The 22,716-nt window shown below is 35.2% G+C and overlaps 1 protein-coding gene across 8 annotated transcripts in view; it reads right to left on the bottom strand.

Annotated features, from left to right (window-relative positions):
- ZBED1 (zinc finger BED-type containing 1) overlaps positions 1-22,716 on the bottom strand; it is a 356,755-nt gene that overhangs the window by 332,848 nt on the left and 1,191 nt on the right. For 3 of the 8 annotated variants that reach the window (XR_002325748.2, XR_002325749.2, XM_020992741.2), the window contains exon 2: positions 13,819-15,915. The exons of 1 other annotated variant lie outside the window; for it this stretch is intronic. Coding sequence is in view for 5 of the 7 variants with exons in the window: in XM_020992741.2 (XP_020848400.1) it covers positions 13,819-15,861 (2,043 nt within the window). In the remaining 2 variants the exon portion in view is untranslated. Of the gene's footprint in view, positions 1-11,677; positions 15,916-21,909; positions 22,462-22,716 lie in introns of those variants that run through there. 4 more of the 8 variants (XM_020992738.2, XM_020992740.2, XM_020992737.2 and 1 more) reach the window with 4 other exon arrangements.

Below are 22,716 nucleotides of genomic sequence, written 5' to 3'. Positions count from 1 at the left end.
CATAACACGTACTAGCTGTGTGAGCCTGGGCAAGTCACTTAACCCCTTTGCCTAGCCAAAAAATAAAATAAAATAAAGACTTTGGATAACTCAGTTAACAACTCTATAGGTCTGTTTCCTTATGTGTAAAAGATATGATCTCCAATGTCCTTTTCAGTTCTAACTGTACATGACTTAATGAAATGGATTCTGATACCACATCTAGACCCAATGATTATAATGGCAGTTGAGATGGTATGATGTGAAGGCAAATACAAGGTTCTAGTTCCCTAATTTCCCTAATAGTTATGTTAAGCATCAATTAGACATGCCACTCAGGCTGGATGGAGGAAGACAATACAGAAGGGCTGCACGCATTTCCACCAAAAGAAAAGGAATATCCTCAAAGAACAGAAATTTTAAAAAAAGAAAAGAAATATAGAGTACCTAAGAAATACATGCAAACAGTAGAAGAAATAATATAGAATCAGTGGGGGGGGGGGGGGGAAGGAGGTTCAGAGCCAGGAAAGGAGGTTTGCAGGTTTGTTCTCTGCCCCTGCCCTCATTTTCTTATTGCCAAGGACAGCTTCAGGCCATGGTACATCTTTACAGAAGGATTTTGGTTTTTCAATCAGTCCACCATGGCTGCTCCCCAATAAAACACCCTTCATTTCACAGGAAGGAAAATTTAATAAAGTTAATAATTTATTAATAATTTAATTATTAATTTATTAATAAAATATTAAAATTTTAATAAGTAGCCAGAATGATTCAGTGTATGTGCATTCAAAAGTTAGGCAAGTACCTTTAGCCTCACAAGTTACTCAAGTTTGAATCAGAGTACTTTCCCATCTCAATATTACTGACAATATCTTATTTTCCCCCAAAATCCACATGGTAACTCATATAGGAATAAAGGAATCATTCTTAAGATTTGGACTTAGGCGATCTAGCATCTAGTCCTACATCTCATATGTATTGGCTGGGTTACCATGGGCAAATCACTTCACTTCTCTAAGGCAGTTTCCTCAGCTATCAAATAGAGAAAATAATATTTATACTGCCTGCCTTGCAGAGTTGTGAGGTAGTATTGGTATTCTCTAAAGCATTATGTAAAACTGAACTATTATCAAGTGTTATTTAAAATAATTAGTATAAATACAAATTTATTCAAGTACTTTGTTTATTCTTACTACTGTATTAAAAATATCTTTGAGGATAGGGATTATGATTTATTTTACTTTGTATCCCCCATAGCATTGAGCACTCTCTAAAGAACATAGTAGGTTCTTTATTTCAAGAAATAAAACCGTATTTTTTTCAAAACAAGGGGCATAGAAAAATACTAGAGTTTGACACATTCTTTCAGAATGATGCAGTTGTAGTTGAAGATAACATTAATGAACATACAAAGAAAAAGGACTACAGGCCTATGCTTTTTCCTCATGATGATTTATTTTTAAAATAATACATATTAAGACCCCATTCTAGTTTGTTTCACTTCCATAGGAGTGGACTGAAGCATTGTCTTGACAGGTGTCAAAGTACAACTTGATTCTCCTCTTGCAAAACACTTCCAAAAACAAAAGATAAAAGACATATTGATAATCTAATTCATTTTCTAAATGTTCTGCCTAAGATTCCTTCTACAAAAAAAGGATATATACTTCATTTGTACAAAAAAAAACCCTATACTTTCAGGAATTACTATCATTAAAATATAAGCCTCACAAAAAGTCAATCTCAGCACAAAAATTTTTAAATATACTGCTATATACTGTGATATTAATGAGGTTTAATAAACAAGAGGCAGTGTCATACAGTGGAGAAAGAGTTTAAAGCCTACGATACTTATTATCAATGTGCTTTTGAGGACATCACCTCCAGGGCCTCAGTTTCTACATTCATAAAATCCACAGGGTCCTATTATGTCTCTTCCAGCTCTAGATCTCTGATACTCTTATATTACATAATTCTGGACCTAGGGCAACCATCTTAGACTTTCTATTAAATAACAGATGGATTTTCCTAAGTTGACTAAATCACAGATCCTATCATACCACTTAAGTGTTTGATGAATTGAACAACTAGTTTTAGATTGATTACAGCATTTAGATTAAGATCAACTACTCCTCTCTAGCATTTTACAGATTAGGAAAATGCAGCTCATGAAGATTAAGGGACCTTCTCAAAGTCATAAAAGCAGTAAATAACAGAGCTTGGATTCAAATTCAGACCTTCTGACTAAATTCTCAAAATTCTTTTCAAAAAACTACACCAACCTGCTCTTATAGAAAGTTTGTCAAAATTATACTATCACAACTAGTGATTTTAATAATTCTAAAATCTCCCCAAAGGTTTATATATAAAAGTCAAACTTCCAAGGCAAATTTCAAAGCTCATGATTTTTAGAAATGAACTCATTACCTTTCACCCCTTTCCTTAAAGCAGATAAAACATTTACATTTCATTTCATGAGATCTCAAAGACTTCAGGATAGCATTAGTTAGCACTCAGTCCCTTGCAGTATGTAAGATTTGAAGGAGACCACGTAAAAGTAAAGGGAGGAAAGACAGTAGGTGGAGTGGCTAGGGCAGTTCCACTTTACACACAAACTGAAACGTATGACCCTGTGCAAGTTACTTGCCCCAAGAAACTCTCTAATGTTCTAAGTGGCAGCCAAAGTGCCAATCTACATTGGTAGTGGTAGTTTCCTCAATGGGAGTCCCAATTCTAGTGAAGCTGTGAGGTAGGTAGTATATTTATTATTTACTCTATTTTACAGATAAGCAAACTGAGGGCGTGGTCAGAAGGATGAACATTAGCATTACTTTTTAAAAGGGCACATGAAAAAATTTTTGGTAACAGATAACTCAAGTTGCTTATGCTATAATTAAGGCTCAAAGCCTCAATTGAGAAGTAATTTGTTATGGGCAAAATGTATAAAATGGAGCAGAAGGAAGGCTAAGAGGAACTGCAATTTTTAAACCTTGCATCAGGTTAACAAATGCCTGGTGACTTATCTCTTCCTCACATTCAAATATGAGTGTATGTATGCATACTATATTCCCCAAAGGGGAGTTTTAATTCATCTATTCCACTTTTTGCTGTTTTATTGTTGTTCAGTTGTTTTCAGTCCTGTCTGACTTTTTATGACCCCATTTAGACAAAGATACTGGAGTGGTTTGCCATTTCCTTCTCCAGCTCATTTTACAGATGAGGAAACTGAGGTCTTATTCAGAGTCACACAGATAGTAAGTGTCTGAGCCTGAGTATGAACTCATGAAGATGAGAGTCTTTCTGACTCCAGGCCTGGCAACTTTTTTTTTTTAAACAAAGGTCAAATAAGGAAATAATCCATTAAGCACTTACTATATGCCAGGCACTGATAAGATGACAACAAACATTTTACATAGTGTTTTAAGGTTTACAAAGTATTTGGCTCATGCTGACCCTGAAAGACAGGGAATGAAAATATTATTACTCATTGTATAAATGAGGTTAAATAACAGAGCTAATATATGCCAGAATGAGGATTCAAAACATGATCTCTTGATTCCAAATCCAACGTCCTTTCAACTATACCAAGCTGTTTGTCTACCTCAAAATGAATTTCATTACAGAATCATATATCTGAATAAGAAGAAATAAAGAACTGTCTTCTTTATATAAAAGCAACAAAACATGAACCATTCATTCCATTTAAACTTCAAATAGAACAATAAAAGTTCCCATTTTCTTCTAAGACATACTCACGCACACGTATACATAACTAGAATCAGACAGAATCAGAAAGATCTCAAGGTAACAGAATCACAGATTTAGAGCTAAAAGAGGCATTCGAGGTCATCTATTCCCACCCTTTTCAATTTACAAGTAAGGAAATGAGGCCCAGAGAGAATTAAATGGCTTGTCAAAGGTCACAGAGATCCAGAATTTGAATCCAGGTCCTCTGCCTGCCAATATAGCATTCATTGTACTGTACCATACTGCCCTAGATGGAATTGCTAAAAAAAAGTGCTAACTCACCATAAAAGCTTAATAGTTACAAATGAATACTTTTACAGTACTACAGTGGCCCAATGGTACTTTAAATATTTTATAGTACATTTGGAAATCTTTTCTCAAATAAATAATTTTTTCTAGAAAAAATAAACTATGTTATTAAGAAAAAAACTATTGGCACAATTAATCAGACATTGTCTTTTGAAATTTTATACTTACAAGAAAAAGGGCTTCTCAACACTATAGGTAAGAAACTATATTATATGAGATTGCACTATTTTCAGCTCAATCATCAGTGAGGTGAAATCTTTTGACAGTGTCTCAAGTGAAACATCTCCCTTAAAAGATATGCAATGTGCCTCTGGTTTCATACGTGTATTTAACTGAAAAAAATCCTACAAATATCATACAGAGCTTCTGTACACAAATTTACAACCTGAAGGTTTTGTGAACCTAACTTTGTGCCCTGCAGAATCCCCATTAACCTGATTATCACTGAACAACACAATTCTATATCATCCTACTGGACCAGAACATGTAAGTATATTTATGGCATAAAGAATTCACTCAAATTCCCATAAAAAGGAGGAGGAGCCAAAGTCTAAAATGTTCATGTTAGGCTCATTGCCTGATTTTGAGGGAGATCATAAGTTGAAGGGCTACTGTTTTGTCACATCAGGCAGGCAAGCACCATTTTACTACAAATTACGTGGAATTTAATTTAGGGGCATCCCAAATTCTTGAAACCAGGATGCAAAGCTTTGGGAAGAATGCACCCAGTAAAGGTGCCCCCCAGTGATAGGAAAGTCAGCAGGGGAGAAAACCCAATTCCCTTTTTCCTCATAAATCAGTGAGGCTTTACACTAAAGTCAAGCTACAGATTACCAATTACCCCATCCAGAAACAAAAGTTCTCATTACAAGCAATTCTGGAATGTGAGAATTCTAGCAAGCAATATGTATGAAAATGGGGAAGAGAATAAAACAACTGCTATACCTACTACAACAACAACAACAAAAACACAAGGGACCTCCTTATGGGAAAGTCTAAGGGGGGGGAACCTGTGGCCTCAAGGCCACATATGGCCCTCTAGGTCCTCAAGTGTGGCCCTCTGACTGAATCCAAATTTCACAGAAAAAATTCCTTTAATAAAAACATTTATTCTGTAAAACTTGGACTCAGTGAAAGGCCACACAAAGACCTTGAAGGCCTCAAGGCTTCAGGTTCCCCATCCCTGGCAGAGGGTCCCAAAAATACCAACTTTTTAATTCAGTATGAACTAAAGAAAGGTTTTTTTAAGTACATATTTTTGGCACTTCCATTTTCCAAAAAGAATTTCCTTGAACAAAAACTGTTTATCTCAATGAACTATGATGCAGCAATGAATGTTTCTGTACGGCAAAAACTCTTTGGCTATTTAAAAACTGTATACTTCTTTCAATCCACATTCATTTCTTTTACTGTGTCTTTAAGCCTTTTTTAAACTTAAAATGCAACTTTTATTCCTCCCATATGCTGTAGTGTTTTATTTCTACATTCATATTATAGATATATATATGCACACACACTCTTATGTAATATGTATATATGTGTATGTATGTATATGATACATATGTGTGTATATACATGCATACATATATCTCCCCACCACCACTGTTCTAGAAATTGCTGCCCCAGAGAGCAACAAGGTGGTTGGGAATCAGTCCCAGAGAATGTAATTCTCGATAAATGAGGAGTTAACAAAGCAGATTAGACAGGACATAGTTTTTCAACAGGTTTTTTTTAGCTATTCTTTAATTTTGTTTTTAATATCTTTATATTTATCAAAAATAAAATTTAAAATCAAGTATTTCCACTAAACAAAAAGCTTGATCAAACCTTAGGAAACTTAAGAGTTAACTTCTCAATGGCCCAACTCATCAAAATTTGATCATATACACCTTTAAAGGCAGCACTCCAATCTTTAAACATCAAAACCATAAGACTAGACCATATCCTACTTATAAAGACTGATTCAATTATTATACTGAAAAATGTCATTCCTTTTCAAGGCTGGCCTATCAAGTTTATGGAAAAATGAGTTTCAAGTCATATATAACTGTCCCTCCTCTAGCTTTCTGAATGCTCAGAATGCTCAACTGAAATCAACCATCCAACATCAGCACAGACAAAAATATTTAAAACAGCAATTCTTTATCATACATATTACATCTCAAGTTGCAACCTTCTGAGCTTCAAAAGTCTGAGGCCATTTCCAATATTCCTTTACCCAAAAACAACTGACACAGAAAAGATATTAAGTATGTTCATGGCTGTAAATAGATCTAGATTAGATAGAGCAGCCTATTAGTTGTTTCTTATTCTTTCTCCCTCCCCCTCTCATCTCTTCTCTCTCTCTCTCCCTCTCCCTCCCAGGAGATTTATAGCAGTCCCTTTCCTCAATCACCACCAAGAAAGAGATCTGGCCCATTAGTGTATATTGCATGCACTGCCTTCTGGCTCAGCAGCCAATCAACAGACTTTTTCACCATACAGAAAACAAAGAGTAGCCATAAAATGCCTGCCTACACATGCTCTGAAATGGAGAGCCAAGTTACCATATCACCACTTCCAGAAACAGGTTCACCCCCCCCACACACACACACACACGTATGCCAATCCCCCAATGCAGTTTCACATCTGTTCTTTCTTAAGTTTTTCTATTTTGCCTTGTCTCTCTGTGCTGTTTAAGTGAACAGTTTCACTTTCCATTTCTAAGGAAAAAAAAAAGCCAAAAAAACCTCCCGTTTTTGATTACATAAAATAACAAACAGGGAACAAAGGCATGACACAAAACACCAGATAAGCCAAAATCCCTTACTTTTGGCTGTGGAACACAACACATCCACCGGACACATTTTTACATGATGCCCCTCCTGATAGTCTCAGCTGCTACTACCTTCTTCCAAGAAAAAAAATTAGTTTTTATATATTTTGTATTCACTTACATGTTGTCTGTCGCAGCAGAATATAAGCTCCTTAGGGAAAAGCACTGTTTCATTTTTGCCTTTGTATCCTGCCACATAGTAGGCATGCTAGAAATGCTTAGTGATGGACTGCTAGAAAACAGGCCTCTATCTCAAGAGAGACAGTGAAATAGTAAAAGCAACGAACCTGGAGTCAGAAAACATGGGTTTGAGTAACAGGACTATCACCTAACTAGTTGTATAACCTTGCATGAGATCTCTAAAATAGCCTCACTGGACTATCTCAAAAAAAGCATTTTTAAAATTTCAAAGAGCTATGTATTATCTTTTCTAAGCCTACCTCCAGCTCTTCTAGCTACATCCTAACCTCTTTTGATGAGAAGGCAAAGGACTTAAGATAACGTACATCATTAAAAATATATTTAATTCCTAAGTTAAATGCAAACTCATATGCTGATGTTATTTCAATAATGTGTAAAACTACACCTTTTAAATGCCTTCAGAAGTAATTTTATTTTGCTCCTAAAGCCAAGATGTTAAGGAAAATCTCTGACATGCCTTGAAAGGCAATAATAAAGGTTTTGTGAGATTTGAACCACTTGTTTTCCCCATATCAAAATAATCTTATAAAAAATGCTTCTAGAAGTATTCTTTCAAGTGATAGATAATATACATTGAAGAGACATTAGGAAATACAAAGAAAAATATTTCTAATGCTCTTACATAATAAAAAGATATCAAGGAAGATTAGAGGTGAAACAGATCAACTCTCATACTGCCATATCTTCTAGGTTTCGAATAAAAACTGACACTAACAATTTCTTATAAATTTCAGAATTATTAGACTAGTTATGAGAGAATCAGAATATGATTAACATAAAATATCCATGTCTAATAAAATATTTGATTTTTTTAAATAATATCTTTATGTACCTGATATAGTAATGTACATGGACATAATGCCAGTATGTGTAGATTCAGAGTTGACTGACCTATAGCCAAAGAGATTAAATATCAATCTGGAAGGAAGTTTTTAGTAGCATAACACAGGGCTCTCAATATAGGATCATCATTTCTATAAAAGTATTGGGTGAATATATGGGATACTTATCAAAACTGCAAGTGACAATGCTGACTGTATCGACTAACATCTTATAAGAAATTAGGATATCTCAACGAGTATACAGGAATAAATCACCTAGTAAAGCACTTCATACACTCAATAAATGTCTTGAATGCAAGGTTCATCCATTTAGGTTCAAAAAAATGAGTTGTACAGGAAGAGAAGAAGCTTGACAGAAGTTCACGTGAAAAGAACCTTAGGAGTTTTCAATGACTACACATCAACAAGGTAAAGCTACTACTAAAAACATTAAAATAACAACAACAAAAATTATAGGGCTTCATTAATAAAAGTATAGTGACCAAGTCAAGAGTGGTAACAAATCAACTAATAGTACTAGGTGCTGATCAGACCAAATTCTGAAATGTTGCATCTGCTCTGAGTACCACAGAAATACTAACAAACTAGAAGGCATGCAGAGGAAGCTCATTAATATGGTAAGATGCCTGGAAACCACAAGATGATAAGAACACTTAGGGAACTATGATGTTCAGCCTGGAGAAGAAAAGATTTAGTGAGAGTGTAAAGACTACCTTCAAATTTCTGAAGTGTTTTCATGTTAAAAGTCACAACATACTTGGAGTGGTATTATTCCATGAGGTAGAGTTAGAACCAATGGGTAATTTCTGTTATATTTATATCAACATAAAAAGTAACTTTCTAATATTTAGAGATAATGAATAAATCAAAGGGACAGAAGGGCATAAAGGAATGGGGGGGGGTGCCTAAAAAGGTTGGCATTAGAACTGAAGCAAAAGCTTGGGTGACTATCAGGATATCTCAGAAAGGATTCCTGCACTGGATAGGATTTTGGACCAAATGACCTCTGAGGTGCCTTCCAATTTTGAACCCTATGAACACTATAGAACCTTCTAAGGTTTCTTCTAAATCCAAGATTTTGTTTTCATAATTAAAAAAACAAACTATATTTCAGCTTCAAGACACTCAGTATATAGTTGAAACAAGTTATAATTATATAAGTACATTTATTAGAAAAAGTTAACTTAATCCAACTTTTTCTTCTCTTAAATTTAATACATTTTTATGTGTCATAATGTTACATATTTTTTTAAAAAACTCCTTTAGGTACATCAATACTTATTCAAATCATATCATCCAACAAGAGAAAAAACCCTATAATTAGTTAGTAGACTTTAGAAAATAAACTTCTCCATACCATTCATTACTATTTTAAGTATATTAACATGTTTTAAATATATTAAATTTAAAGTTCACCCTCACAAGTGGCTATAAAACTAAGTAGAAAAGGCACAGGAGTTATAATCTGAGAACAACCTACAGCAAATGTATAATCTTATTAGATACCACCATTCAAAAACAAGGCAGAAGTAGCACCTAAAATTCAGTTAGGAGTCCACAGGACTAAGTCAGATACAATATTACTCATATAATTATTATTATAAAAAATATAAACAAAGAATTTAAATATCAGACATTAAAAAACAAAAGATTTAAAACCCTGCAATCTTACCATAACTTATATTTTGGTACATTCTCATAGCTAAGTTCCTAATGATTTCAATCCAAAAAAAGAATAAATTGTTCAGAACAGCAACAAAGATAATGTGATAAGGGAATATGACACAGCTCTTCATTAAAAAGGCATAGACAAAGTTTAAAAGAAAAATCACACTTACAGTCATATACACCAAAGATATATACAGAGATAATTAGTCATCTAAAGTACATCACAACAAAATGTAATAAAACAGTGTCTTTTTTTCCTCCACATAAATGTTTTTGGATATTGTGCAATTTATCTGCTAAAAGGAGTTACAGAAAAAGGAAGGTAATGATTTTTCAGAGTAACTTCATTTGAAGGATATCACTTTAAAAAAATCTTTGAAAAAATTATTTTAATCTTCAAGCAACTAGAAAAACACACAGGTCCCTTGCTGACCATGTTGTACAAATATTAAGCCACAGTCCTGACTGATGATGATACCCTGTGCTAGACTCCATGGAGAACAGGCTTGTCAAAACAGCAGAGGAATTTTCTTGAAAGTAACATCAAAAAAGGAAGAAAAAGCATCATATAAAAATGTTGTTGGTAGTCCTACTACTGATCCAATAGAAAAGGTTATAAAAGCTGGAGGCCTAAGATAGTCAGCATGAGTCACTTGAAAGTTGACAAGAAGGGGCTCCAGAACTGTGCTGAAGAAGAAACTTGAAAAGAAATTAATAAAATCATATTCTTTTAAAGGCCAAGTTTGATTTCACATTCTGTCAATAGATAAGAGATTACGAGTTTTTCTGTCATCAAATGTGTTTCGCTTTTAGACTCGAGAAACAATTAGACACAGCCCAGATCATTTAAATTAAGAAAGTTATCATCCCTGAGTTAACAATATAAATACAGTACATTGATTTAGGTGTGCAATATCTGGAATTCCAATATATGAAATGACATTCAAGTTAAAAACAACCTAAGAGACAGGGTGCAAGAATTGAAATAGATGCAGCATTCAAAGCCAAGTGGATTATTTTTTTTTTCATGGAGCCTATGCACAACGTTTCTAAATTCAACCACTTCATTTTCTAAGTTTCCTGGAACTGTAAGAAATTTTTAAAAACAGTGAAATTAAAGTATGTTGACTTTGTAGTATCGTGGAGTTGTTTTTTTTACTTCATAAACACAAATATTTAAAAGCTTAACCAGCTCCTTCCCCTCAAAAATCAAAGAAACATTTCTTGAGGGAAGGGGGGGGGATCTTTGTCCAGAATTATGACTTTACATTAAAATCATGTATAAAGAAACAATTTTAAGGGAGTTTGTCCCATGCAATCACTGATAAGAAAATAGATATGTCTGTATGTATATCTATATATATAGACATATATGTGCATATATGTACAACTATATGTGTGTATTTTATATACATATATACACCCACAGTTAATATAAATATAGTAGCTCAGAAAAAAATTACATATAAAGATACATTCCCAGAAAATGTAATGATCCTTAAATTCTAATAGGATGCCTAATCCCAAATAACAATGCAACAACAAATAATATTAAGGCCTTCTCAATTCAAAAATTAGGAAAAAGTCCTCTAGGAGTAAATTTGATAAATGAAGATTGGCCTATTTTGACCTAAGGTTTAACAACACCTTTTTTGATCACCTTCTGGAATGAGGCATTGTCAAGCACATATTGTTAGTGTGAAGAGTGACATACTGGTTTCCTTTTTTTCTTCTTTAATTATTTCAGTTTTTAAAAGAATAAAATATTCTATAGTCAATATAATAGAAATAAGTTAGGCTTGGTTTCCAACCAAAACTATTACCTACGCCTGGATAAAGTCCTCAAAACTTCTCACTCATTCTATTTCCAGGGTAATAAAGTGAAGTTGCAAGCAATCCCCACATTAGGAAAATTTTCAACCCACTGTTTTTACAGATCTAGACATTTTAATCCAAAAAAGTCTTTGTGCATCACAACGTTTCTATATTTCAAAAGGTCAGAAAATAAAACATCAAGCTTTTGTGAATGCCTTTAAAAAGTGTCTTTATAAAAAAAAAACCTCTCACTGCTAGAATTTAATCAAAGTGCTACCAATATGAACACACATCAGACAAATAAATTAGAAGCTAATTTATTTCTCTGGTTTATTTAACAATAGTCAAAGCCTAAAACATTAAATAAAACATAGCCAATGGGCAAGACTGACAACAAGGGTTTTAAAAATAAAAACAAAAGCAAAAAACAAAAACAAACAAAAAACAAAAACAAAATGCAATGAGACTAGTCTCATTGGAACAGTTTACAGTTTCATTATTCAGAGATTTCAAGGAACAGAACAGTGCACTGTACTGCTATTAAAAAAAAACACAACTAAGGGCAAATACAAGTTGCACTGTACAGTATTTCCAGCCTTAGGAGTCTTAGAGTGCAGAAGGGAGGTGAAATCCTACCAGCCATATTCTACCATGGTCAATCTGGACACCACCTTCTCACCTCCAACATGACAGTGTCCCAGTACTTTAACAATGAATTACAAAAAAGCCTAAAATTATACAGTATGTTGTAATAATTAACATCATGTTTTCCTTTAAAAGGAAATATTTCCTCTGGTTGCTTTTTAGCCTGCAAATTTATCTCCTAAAATCATGCATCACTGATGACAGAGACCAGATGCTATCCTCCAAAAGGCACGTGAAATTCTCACCAATTCCAGGGTTGACTTTTTTTTTTTTAAACACTCACATATCTACAACTCCAACCCCAGGGCAGAATTTAGTTACTAGCTAAAATGGTCATTGCCAAACCATTTATATGCTGTCTTTCCCAATATGGGTTGCTTAAATAGATGCACAGAACAGCCAGTGAGATGAATCTAACACAGAAAGATAGTGTGCCTCTTTGAATTCCCTAACAATGGAAGTTTTCAAGATCAAATAATAGACTGAGATTTAGCATAGTTCTTCATACTTCCCTGAATGCCAAATGTAAACACCTCAAACTGACTCAAGAGGTAAACCAAAACAGGGCAACTTTGCAAATTTATTTGGACAGCGGTGTAGAGTTAAATTCATTTTGACTAAGCAAATAATTATTAAGCGCCTACTCTGTGCAAGGCACTGGGCTGGGTACTGGGAGATTCAAACACAAAAACAAGTGTTCCTGCTTTTAAGGAGAGTTAAAGATAAAAAAATTAAATAATTTTTCTCCTGAATAGCAGGATCTGAAAATCCTCATGGGCATTTGGCTACCTTCATATAACAAACCAGAAAACAGGCTAGGGATTTTTGTTTTGTTTTAAAAGCAACTCTTTATAAGAGATACCTTATTTCTCCCTGCAAAAAATTACTGTTTTTAGGAAATGCAGAACACATAAGCATTCTGACACAAAGCAAACTATCATATGCTAAGAATACATCAACCAGAAAAAGGATTCAATAACTTTAGAAACAGCTTAAACTAACCACCTCTATAAGATGAGTTTTGGCAAAAAGGAGAGAGCTGTCTCAGAGCTGGCAGTATGACAAGAAACATAACAAAAATTTAACACCTCATATTTGAGGGAAGGATAGGGAGGGAAAGTGCTTCTACATGCTCATTTGCACATTGAGACTAAACTTAAAGCTTGCCTTCTCTTTGAAGAATATTTCTACTAAAGGGCTTTGAGAATTTTCTGAGGGAAGTTCCCATTTAAGTTAAAAAGTAAATATTTTACATATTTAAATTAAAAAAAAACTATAACCTTATACCTAGGGCTCTAGGAAAGGTATTATTTTTCTATTTGCTCTCTGATCTCTCCAAAACACTATTAAAAATGATTGAATTAAATGAGATATAAACATTTTAAAACCAAAATTCTCTTCTACAACTCTACTTTTATTAATAAATTTAATCTGTCAAACTCCTCAGAGGGACATTTCTAAGTGGGTTTCTAAATCTTTAATTTCATTGCTTTAAAAAAAATATTATTTATGTAGGGGCAAGGAATTACAGTCAAAACCTAAAGAGAACACTCCATCTTTCTCATTTCAGTTAACATCAAAGACCAGCTTTCTTTTGTACTTTGAGATTATGGATGGCAGGCACAAATACATGAAAATGAAAAACCAAGCCACTGTTACATCTGTTCTATATTTACAAGAAAGCATAAAACAGGTTATTTTTGGTAACTTTTAAGACAAACAACTTTTCTTTAATACATTTTAACATCACTGTCAGATGAATCCACTGTCCCTTATATTAAAGAAATTGTTGCTTACATTAACTGTGTCACTTAAAGTATAAATCTGTTCCTGTTCCAAGCCCCATTCTCCCTCATCCTCATCTTCAGGTTCAGCTTCGGACCCATTACGAGTATTTTCATATAAAAAGACTTGCTCATCCACATGAGCTGGAGCTAATCTGTTCCTCTTAGCACTTACAACATTGGCAGATGAACCAAAAAGTCGTTCGGGGAAGACCCTCGTAGCTAAAATACACCAATACTTTTGAAGTACCTTTGGTAAGACGGGAAACAATGCCAATCGGTCAGACCACCATTTAAGTGGATCTTCACTTAGGCCAAGTACTTTTTGAGACTTAAAGTTACTCAATTCCTCCACGATCTGGGCATGCCATTCCTCTTGATCTTCCACACCCCCTGTTTGGCAGAAGATTTCTGCCAGCATGTTATTAATTGCACTAGTCGGAGGTGGGGTGGAAGAAATGATCATTTTTTTCACCGGTGGCTCTTCAGATAATGAAAAGAGCTTTTCTTCGGGCCTGAAATTATTTTCTTTTACTTTTTCCAAAAGACTTTTTGCTTCCTCTACAACTCTGTTTTCAACCTGCTGCCGTTCAAATGCAGAAAGGAAAGGCAGCTTCTTGTACCTAGGGTCCAGAAATGTTGCCACATTAAGGAACATGTCTATCTCAGGGGTCTCCTGGTATGTTGTTGACAATTCTTTGGCTATCACTTCCTTTGCCATACTGATTTCTTTTGAATCATTTTCTTTGATGTTCAGGGTTGTGTTGAGAAGCATATGAAGGAGAGGTTTCACCATGCTTATTGTGGGATACTTAGATGCAGACATCATCTCAGCCACTTGCTTAAAGGGATGCAGCAGGTCCACCAGCCCCTCAATGGTGTTCCATTCACTGGTCTCCAACATAAGGTGGTGATTATTACTGTCTTCCACCAAAACAGCTGCAATGATAAACTGCTGCTCTTTCAATCGTTGCAACATGGCAAGTGTGCTTCCCCACCAGGAAACACGATCACTCACAAGCATGCAGTGCATGATGTTCTGTTGTTTCTGTTTTTCACTTAACATGTACATGGCTACTGTAGACTGCTGAAAATATTCCACCAGTTTCCGGCACCTTGTCAAGAGACTGCCCAGCTTAGGGAGCTGGAAAGCTTGTTGTATTCCTGCATTGAAAGTCTGACCCAAACAAGGCATCTGAACTGGAATATCCAGAAGTGAACAAGCTTTTACAATATCTTTCCCATAATCTGTTGTAGCACCAAAGACTTTTGTGTTGATCCCCCACTCAATGAAGATCTCATAAAGGACTCTTGTAATTGTCTCTGCAGTGTTTTCTTCAGGGACCTCGAATGTCTTTAAGCATCTTGAGTTAACAGACAAACAATGAGAAGAGTTACTATTGAGGAAATGAACTGCAAGGGTTACATAGGACCTATTCTGGTTTTGGCTTTTCCATATATCAGTGGATATTCCACACCACAAAATGTCTGTCAGTTCTTTCAAGACGATTTCTCTAACTGCATTGTACTTTTCAGGAATTGCTTTTGTACAGAAATATTTTCTGCTAGGAAGTTCATATCTTGGATCTGCTGTTTTCAAAAGCATCTTAAATGTAGGCTCATCCACTATGGAAGAAGGATACATGCCTTCACAAATTAGGCTAATCACAGCAGAGGTCAGCTCCTGGTGCTTTTTGTTTTCATAGCTATGGCTGGTCTTCATAATTAAAGTGTCCTGAACAACCTGCTGTGAGGATTCTGGCTTCAGTTTCGAAAAAGCAGTAGCAAAGGCCTCCCTCATCTGTTCTGTGTTACTCTTTACAAATTCGCAAAATTCATCTGGATGATTTTTCTCCAGGTGGTATGAAAGGTTGGAAGTGTTTCCCGAATAGGCAATTTGTGCCATGCAAATACGGCAGTAGATCTTCTTCCACTGCAATATGCATCCTTCTGCATTCGTATCAAAACCGAAGTATTTCCAAACTTTGCTTTTTGCTCTCGGGTGAGCCACTAACTTTAGGTCTGATGGTGAACTTTCTAAGCTTTTATTCTCCATTGCTTCTCCACCACCGTCCTGCTTTTTGATCCTTCACTCATTAATGAGTACCTGCTAAAAAGCAGTAACATAAACAAAAAATGAGAAAGTACTCCTGGTGCGATCACAGTTTCACTACAGAACTGAAATCAGCACGTTTGCAAATTCAATGATAAACCCACTCTTCTAACTAGATTGGGAAAGGTTAGGATGCTGTCTCCGGAACTGTGGCCTATACAAGATGTCCAGCTTGACAACTATCTCTTCAAAGCTAAAGGAGGAAGGCTCCCATTAGAAGAATCAGGAATGTTTTCTAAAAATGTTTTTTAAATAAATAAATTCAATGCTATTACTTTCACATATAAAAATCTGCTTTTGTACTAAAAAGAACATTAAAGGCAGGAAAATCTATAATTATCTTACATTTATTTTCTGATTTTTAACTGTTTAGCATTAACTGGTTTCGGTATTTGGTATTAACTGGTCTTAGCAAGCCGCACTTGGATAGGAAAGTTTTGCAGATAATCAGCAAGAGAACTTTAAACTCTATAGAAATACAAGCACGTGCACACACGCACACACACCCCTACACATATACACACACACACACACACACACACACACACACACGCGCGTACTACATGCAGACACATGCATTTACAAAGTTGTAGTAGGGCAGAGTTAGCATTTTTACTGCTAAAGCCTTGCTAGAGAATCTGATGCTACTTGAACTATAACATAAGTACGTAAGGCAAGAACTAGCCTGAAACCAAGTGGGTCAAAAAAAGCAGAAGTACCAATTTATGAGATCTTTTAATGATGCAAAAGAAAGTTATGAACAAGCAACAAACTTTCTTCTCCCATCTAAAGAGATAATAAGCAGTATTTAAAATATAGACTGTTCTGTTTATAAAAATAGTAATAATCATAAGCTTTATTGGACTAATGCTGAATATCTTAATCCTTGGAATTTTTTGACTAGCACGTCCTATACTTTTTGTTAAAAAATCAAATGAAAACAAGTTTACTTCTAGACTTGAGGTTAACAAAAACTAAAACACCATCCCCTGGAGTTTAGAAAGCAGCCAAATGCCCAAATGTTGATGTTTCCTTCATGTCCCCATTCGAGGTGCCATTTTTGTACTATAGTATGAACAACTTTGAAGAGTTTTTGGTGCTTAGTGTAGGAACCTAGCACAGAGTAGGTACTTAATAAATTCTTGTTGAGTATAAGCACCAAATCTCATTCATTTCAGTGAAATAACAAAAGTTATTTAAATTTTAGTATGTTTTTAAAAATTCTTGTGACTAATTTCAATGATTTAATGTACACATTGCGAAGATCACATCCTATAATCATGACTTCAAGACACAATACATTACTTTAATATGGCTTAGAAGGGAAAAAATGCTATGACGAACAATAGTTTAATTGTGAATCTTAATTGTTCTAGGATTTATGTTGGCAAGCATATCATTTATGCATTTTATTATTACTGTTTCCATAAGCCTTCGCTTGTATCATTTATAATGACTTAAATAAGCTATAATACAAATGGTATTTAAGCATAATGTCTCATGGATTATAAATATTCAAAGTGAGAGAGGCAGTATGATTTAATGGAAAGCATGCTGGATTTGTAGTCAAAGGACCTGGGTTCAAGTCCCAGCTCTGCTGTCTACTAGCAGAGTGACCTTGGGCAATTAACTTATCCTCTTTGGACCTCAGTTTTCTCATCTGTAAAATGAGATAGTTGTACTTCAATGAAAACTAAGGTCCTTTCCATTTCTAAACCTATCAGCTTATGATCCTATAATACATTTCAAAATTAGTCTGGATGAATATCCAAAAAAATTGTGTTTTATCTCCCCCTTTAGATTGTGAGCTCCTTGAAGACTGTCTTTCTTTCACTAATTGTATCCCAAGAGCTTAGCACAGTACCTGGTACATGATAGGCACTTAATAAATGTTTACTGGATTAGATTGGAACATGCTAATTCCTGGAAAAAGCCCACAAACTGGGCTTATTGCAAAGAATGATGTTTAACAGAAAATAAACTATAAAATATAAAGTCAATAGAAAAATAAAAAAGGAAAAAAGTCTGGTTCTGTCCTCCTTTCAATAGCTTTTAATTTAGAACTTTATTGCTACTTTTGCATGGGCTTGATATTTAAAGCAGTAAATAATAGCCTTTCTAAGGCAACTAGATAGCACAGTGGATAGAGTACCAGCCCTGGAATCAGGAGGATCTGAGTTCAAATGCAGCCTCCATCACATAACACTTACTAGCTGTGTCACCCTGGGCAAGTCACTTAGCCATGCATGACTCAGTTTCTTCAACTGTAAAAATGAGCTGGAGAAGGAAATGGGAAACCACTTCAGTATCTGTGCCAAGAAAACCCCAAATGGGGTCACAAAGAGTCAGATATGAGTGAAAAATGACTGAACCACAATAAGGACTTTCCAAATATGTTACCTTATCCTAGAACGAGAAAACCACCTCAAGTCCACACAAAAATCTCATTTCCAAAGTGCAAGGTACTGAAAATGACAACATAATGAGACCCTCATTATCTATTATCATTACTTACTTACAGGAAAGTAAACATGTCTGTGCCTTGCTTGTAATTGGCTAAAGGAGGATATGGGTAATTTTCCTCAAATTCTAACACTTTCACTTAAGAAACACAACTTTCTACTAAAAGAATGTTCACAGCCTTTGTAAGGCAAGACTTTTCTTATATAGGACAACCAAAGGAGCAGTGGCTTAGCCTACCATCTCCATAATCAAGTGGGGACATATGCCATTCTCTGACGATTTTCTCTAGAGTTCAAAACTCTACATCTGGTCTCTAAGGCACAATTCTTGTGTCCTAAATGCCCCAGTAGGGTTACAAGCCTGATATCACAAGTGACTAGAAATACTGTCCACAGTTGGGTTTTTTCTCCCATATGCCATAACACACCTTACTTAACTTTAAAGCACTTTCTTATTTGTCATAAAAAATACCCCAATCATTGGCTCTTCACAAAGCACATGGTTAAGAAGAACTAAGTGTAAATTATAATGCTTCCTCTTCATAAAATATATTTAATAAATTAACACATTACTTACAGGCATACAAACACACACATTATCACCACCTCAAATATCCTGGTAACACTGATGACTGAAACTCAAAGTCTTAAATTAAAATATTCAGTATTTTTATGATGCTTTGCAAAAATGTTCAACATTTTTATAAGGAGAAAATGACTAGATAAAAAAGAAAATGGATTCCTACATAAAATATTTTAATGAACTAAGTTATTCATTTTTAAAGCTATAGGTGCTCTGTACCAAAAAAAAAAATGCTACATTAAGTGGTTCAGATCTTTTAATCTATGGCCACATTTTTCTGGATATTGATTTCTCAAGCTCTGTATTAACAAACTTCCTCCATATAAGAAAAGACAACACATATTTTACAAGTTAACTAACAATGGAAGGTAAAATTTTTTCTATCAGAACTCCCCAGGTAAGAAATGGAGAAATCTTGTCTCTGAGACACAATTACTCAGTAGCACAGATAACATGATTTCAAAGAGATAAAACACAGAATTATTACCTGGTGTACTGCAAAGATTCCTGATCTGGGTACAAAAAGACTTAGATACTAGTTCCAGCTCCCCCATAAACTATTTGTGAACATTAGGCAATGTAACCTATTTACCTCTAAGGGCCTTCCCCATCTGTAAAATAAAGAGGGTAGACTAGATAAGCTCTAAGGTTGTTTCCTGCTCTAAAATCCTCTGGCTTTTAAGGGGTTACAAATCATTACAATGGTGAGATAGATGTTCATGTCACAATTAGCATTAGCTCATCCTTCTAAATATACTGACTAGATTTCCTGTTTTTAAAACCTGATTATGAGGTAATCTCACACCTTCAGGAAGATATTTCTACATGCATATATTTTTAAGTAAACAAAGCACTTGGAGGGGAAAAGGGATACAGTAATTACTAATGTAATAAATTATTTTTGCAAACATATAACTATCAAATAAACACTGAATGACGAACAATAATTAATGTGTTTTTGGAGGATTCACACTAATAACAATATAAATATTTTAATGAAGTTTTAACCCACTTAGAATGTTTTCCCCCTTTTTCTACTTAATTTAGGTTACAAGTCACTTAGTCTAAAGAGGTTACCAAAGTAGGCTGATACTAGGGAGGTTGGGGGCGGGGCATAGTAGCCTCAGGTGCAATTGGGGGGTGGCACTGAATAAAAATAAGGGGGTAGTAGAAGCATAACCAAATAAGAGGATAAATTTTTGAAAAATTATTCCTATATGTTTCATCTGTTATGTAACACAAAGCTGTAGTGATTACATTATTTTCCAAATAAACACACAAAATGCAAGTTATAACTGATCAGAGATCAAGTCAGCTGACAGGTCTTAACAAGCAAGTGTTGGCAGGCAAGTATGTTGAATTGTTGGGAAGTCCAGCATTCACCCGAAAGAACATGTGCATGCAATGACTTGTTTACAATAAGATACTATATGGTTACATGACCAAATATCGTGTCATCAAAATTTCAATGCAAGAAAAAAACATAATTTACACTAAATTATTAAATTTAAGATGTCATTTTTTTAAATGATGCAAATTTTTTAAAAAGCAGTTAAAGGGTTAAAGAAAGTAGATTTCTAGGGGGGTACTGAGTATTTTTTTAAAGGGGGCGACAGGCTAACTAAGTTTAGGAACCTCAGATCAAAGCTCAATTAAAGAAAACAGCCCCCACACTCACACCTTATTAAAATTATCTTTTTAAACTCCTTAGACCCCATTCAATTTCACTGTTCTCCAGAAGACTTCCAGCTACTTCCATTCTGAAATATGAAACTTGTAACTGTATTAGCAGTTTGGCAGTCTTATGATCTTTGAGCAGTTTAAGCCATCTGAAAATCCATTCAGCATTCTAAGCAATGAATTTTACAATGATAGAGATATCTGGATAAAAAACTCTTTAAAATCCAAGTTAAATTCTACTGAAGAAATAATTGTATATAGTACAGATCTTGAAGAATAAACAAAATAATGGTAATCTTTCCTAACCCACCATGGGACTATTCTAATCAAGAGGGAATGATCAACTTAAAAAAAAAAAACACCCCTTTAACAGTTTAACTTCATATATTTTTATTCAGAGATTGTGCTCCTCTGAAATGTTAGTAGCAGTTATACAACTTCTAAAACCTATTTAATTTCCTGGTTTGTGTTACATTGCAAGTTGTCTCTTGACAATTATATTATCTTTAAGCAGAAAAATTTACAAACATCTGTTTTTTTAATATTTTTCTTTTAAGATGCATGACAACAAAGTCTAAGGTGACCATTTCAACTATTTCACTTAAGAGATATTACGTCTATTACTTAACCACTCTAAATTTAATAATGTCCTTTACCAAGTAACGAATTCCTTATCAAAAAGTTTTAAAAGTCTTCTAGTACTTGACTCTCAATCCAATTCATACTAAACAATTTCTGTTCTAGTCTCATTCTCCTAACACCACCGTTTCTCAATGTACCAGTTAGACCTAGTAATTTATAATACTTTAAAGTGGGGAGGGGGAAGGTGGCATGTTTTCTATTCTGTTTTAATTACTACAGATTTTCCAAGTGTTACTTAAAGGGGGTTGTGAATGCCCCAATTCCTCTAGTCAGAAAAAGTAAGGCTAGAAAAACGTTTAGTTAACCTTTAAACTAAATTAGGCTCTACAATCTGTTTAGAAGAGTAAGGAATTCGACCTCATTTTAAACATTTTTACATATTCTTTTAAGAATAAGAAAATTTAAAAGTCAAAGAAATAAATTTATCTAATTAACTAGGTGTGATGGCATCTGGATTTTAGAAACTCTACATTCATTTCACATTTTTTTTTGGTGTGGCACATAAATAAACTTATAAAAGTTATTACCTCTTTTTACCCATTCCCAGTCTTCATCCCCTATCAACTTTAAGAAGTTGTAAATTTAATTTCTCTTCTAGTCATGCATTAAGAATCCAATCCTTACCTACAACTCAGCTGCAGCAATATTAAAGTTCTCTGGAAACCCACATTTCCTTCATATGGGCAACTGGGGAGAGCAAGATGGTAATGCTGACTGGGCAGTTCGGCAGCAAACTCAAAAGAATGAAGGAAGGCAAGAGAGCCAGGTAAAATTGGTCTAAGTTACATACTGCAGGCATGCCCTGGGTTGTCACATCCAAAAATAATCTGGAGTTGGAAAACGACCTGAGATTTGTAACCCAAAACATATAAACAAGAGGTTGCTATTTCTTACAAAGGATTTAGCAATGTTGAAGAAAAAAAAAAAGCCAAGCCATAAGAGGCCAACTCTCCTAGCCCTCAAGAAGCAAAAGAAGATGAGACCCTGAAAGTGGCTGAGACAAAGCTTGGGGGAGGGAAAGGGAGGGTGCGCAGCAAGCAGAAAAGGCAGGTCGGCCAAGTGTGCAAAGCAAGGGGGAGGGGGGTGCGAAGAGGGGTGGGGAGGAGGGAAGGAGGAGGAGGAGCCGGGCTGCTGCCTGGGCTAGGCCGGAGACTGGCCTCCGTCCTCACCCCCCGCCCTCACCCCCCGCCCCCACGCCACCAGCCCCACGGCCCACAGGATTACGGGAGCGGAGCTAGTGGCCCCTGCGGAGGACCAGGCAACCAGGGACGGTGATGGTGCGGCCGGGAGAAGCCAGCCAGCCCAGCACGGGGCGCGTGCGCGCGAGACCGGCTTCCGAACTCTGTCTGGGGACCGGCGATTCGCGCTTCCGCCCAGCCTCCCCTCCCCCCAAATCCTCCCTCCAGCCGTGGCCCCTGGAGGGGGAGGGGG

The sequence above is a fragment of the Phascolarctos cinereus genome, unplaced genomic scaffold (assembly GCF_003287225.1).
Source record: "Phascolarctos cinereus isolate Bilbo 61053 unplaced genomic scaffold, phaCin_HiC Scaffold_726;HRSCAF=1367, whole genome shotgun sequence".
Classification (NCBI taxonomy): domain Eukaryota; kingdom Metazoa; phylum Chordata; class Mammalia; order Diprotodontia; family Phascolarctidae; genus Phascolarctos; species Phascolarctos cinereus.
This window is presented reverse-complemented; position numbering and strand designations above follow the sequence as displayed.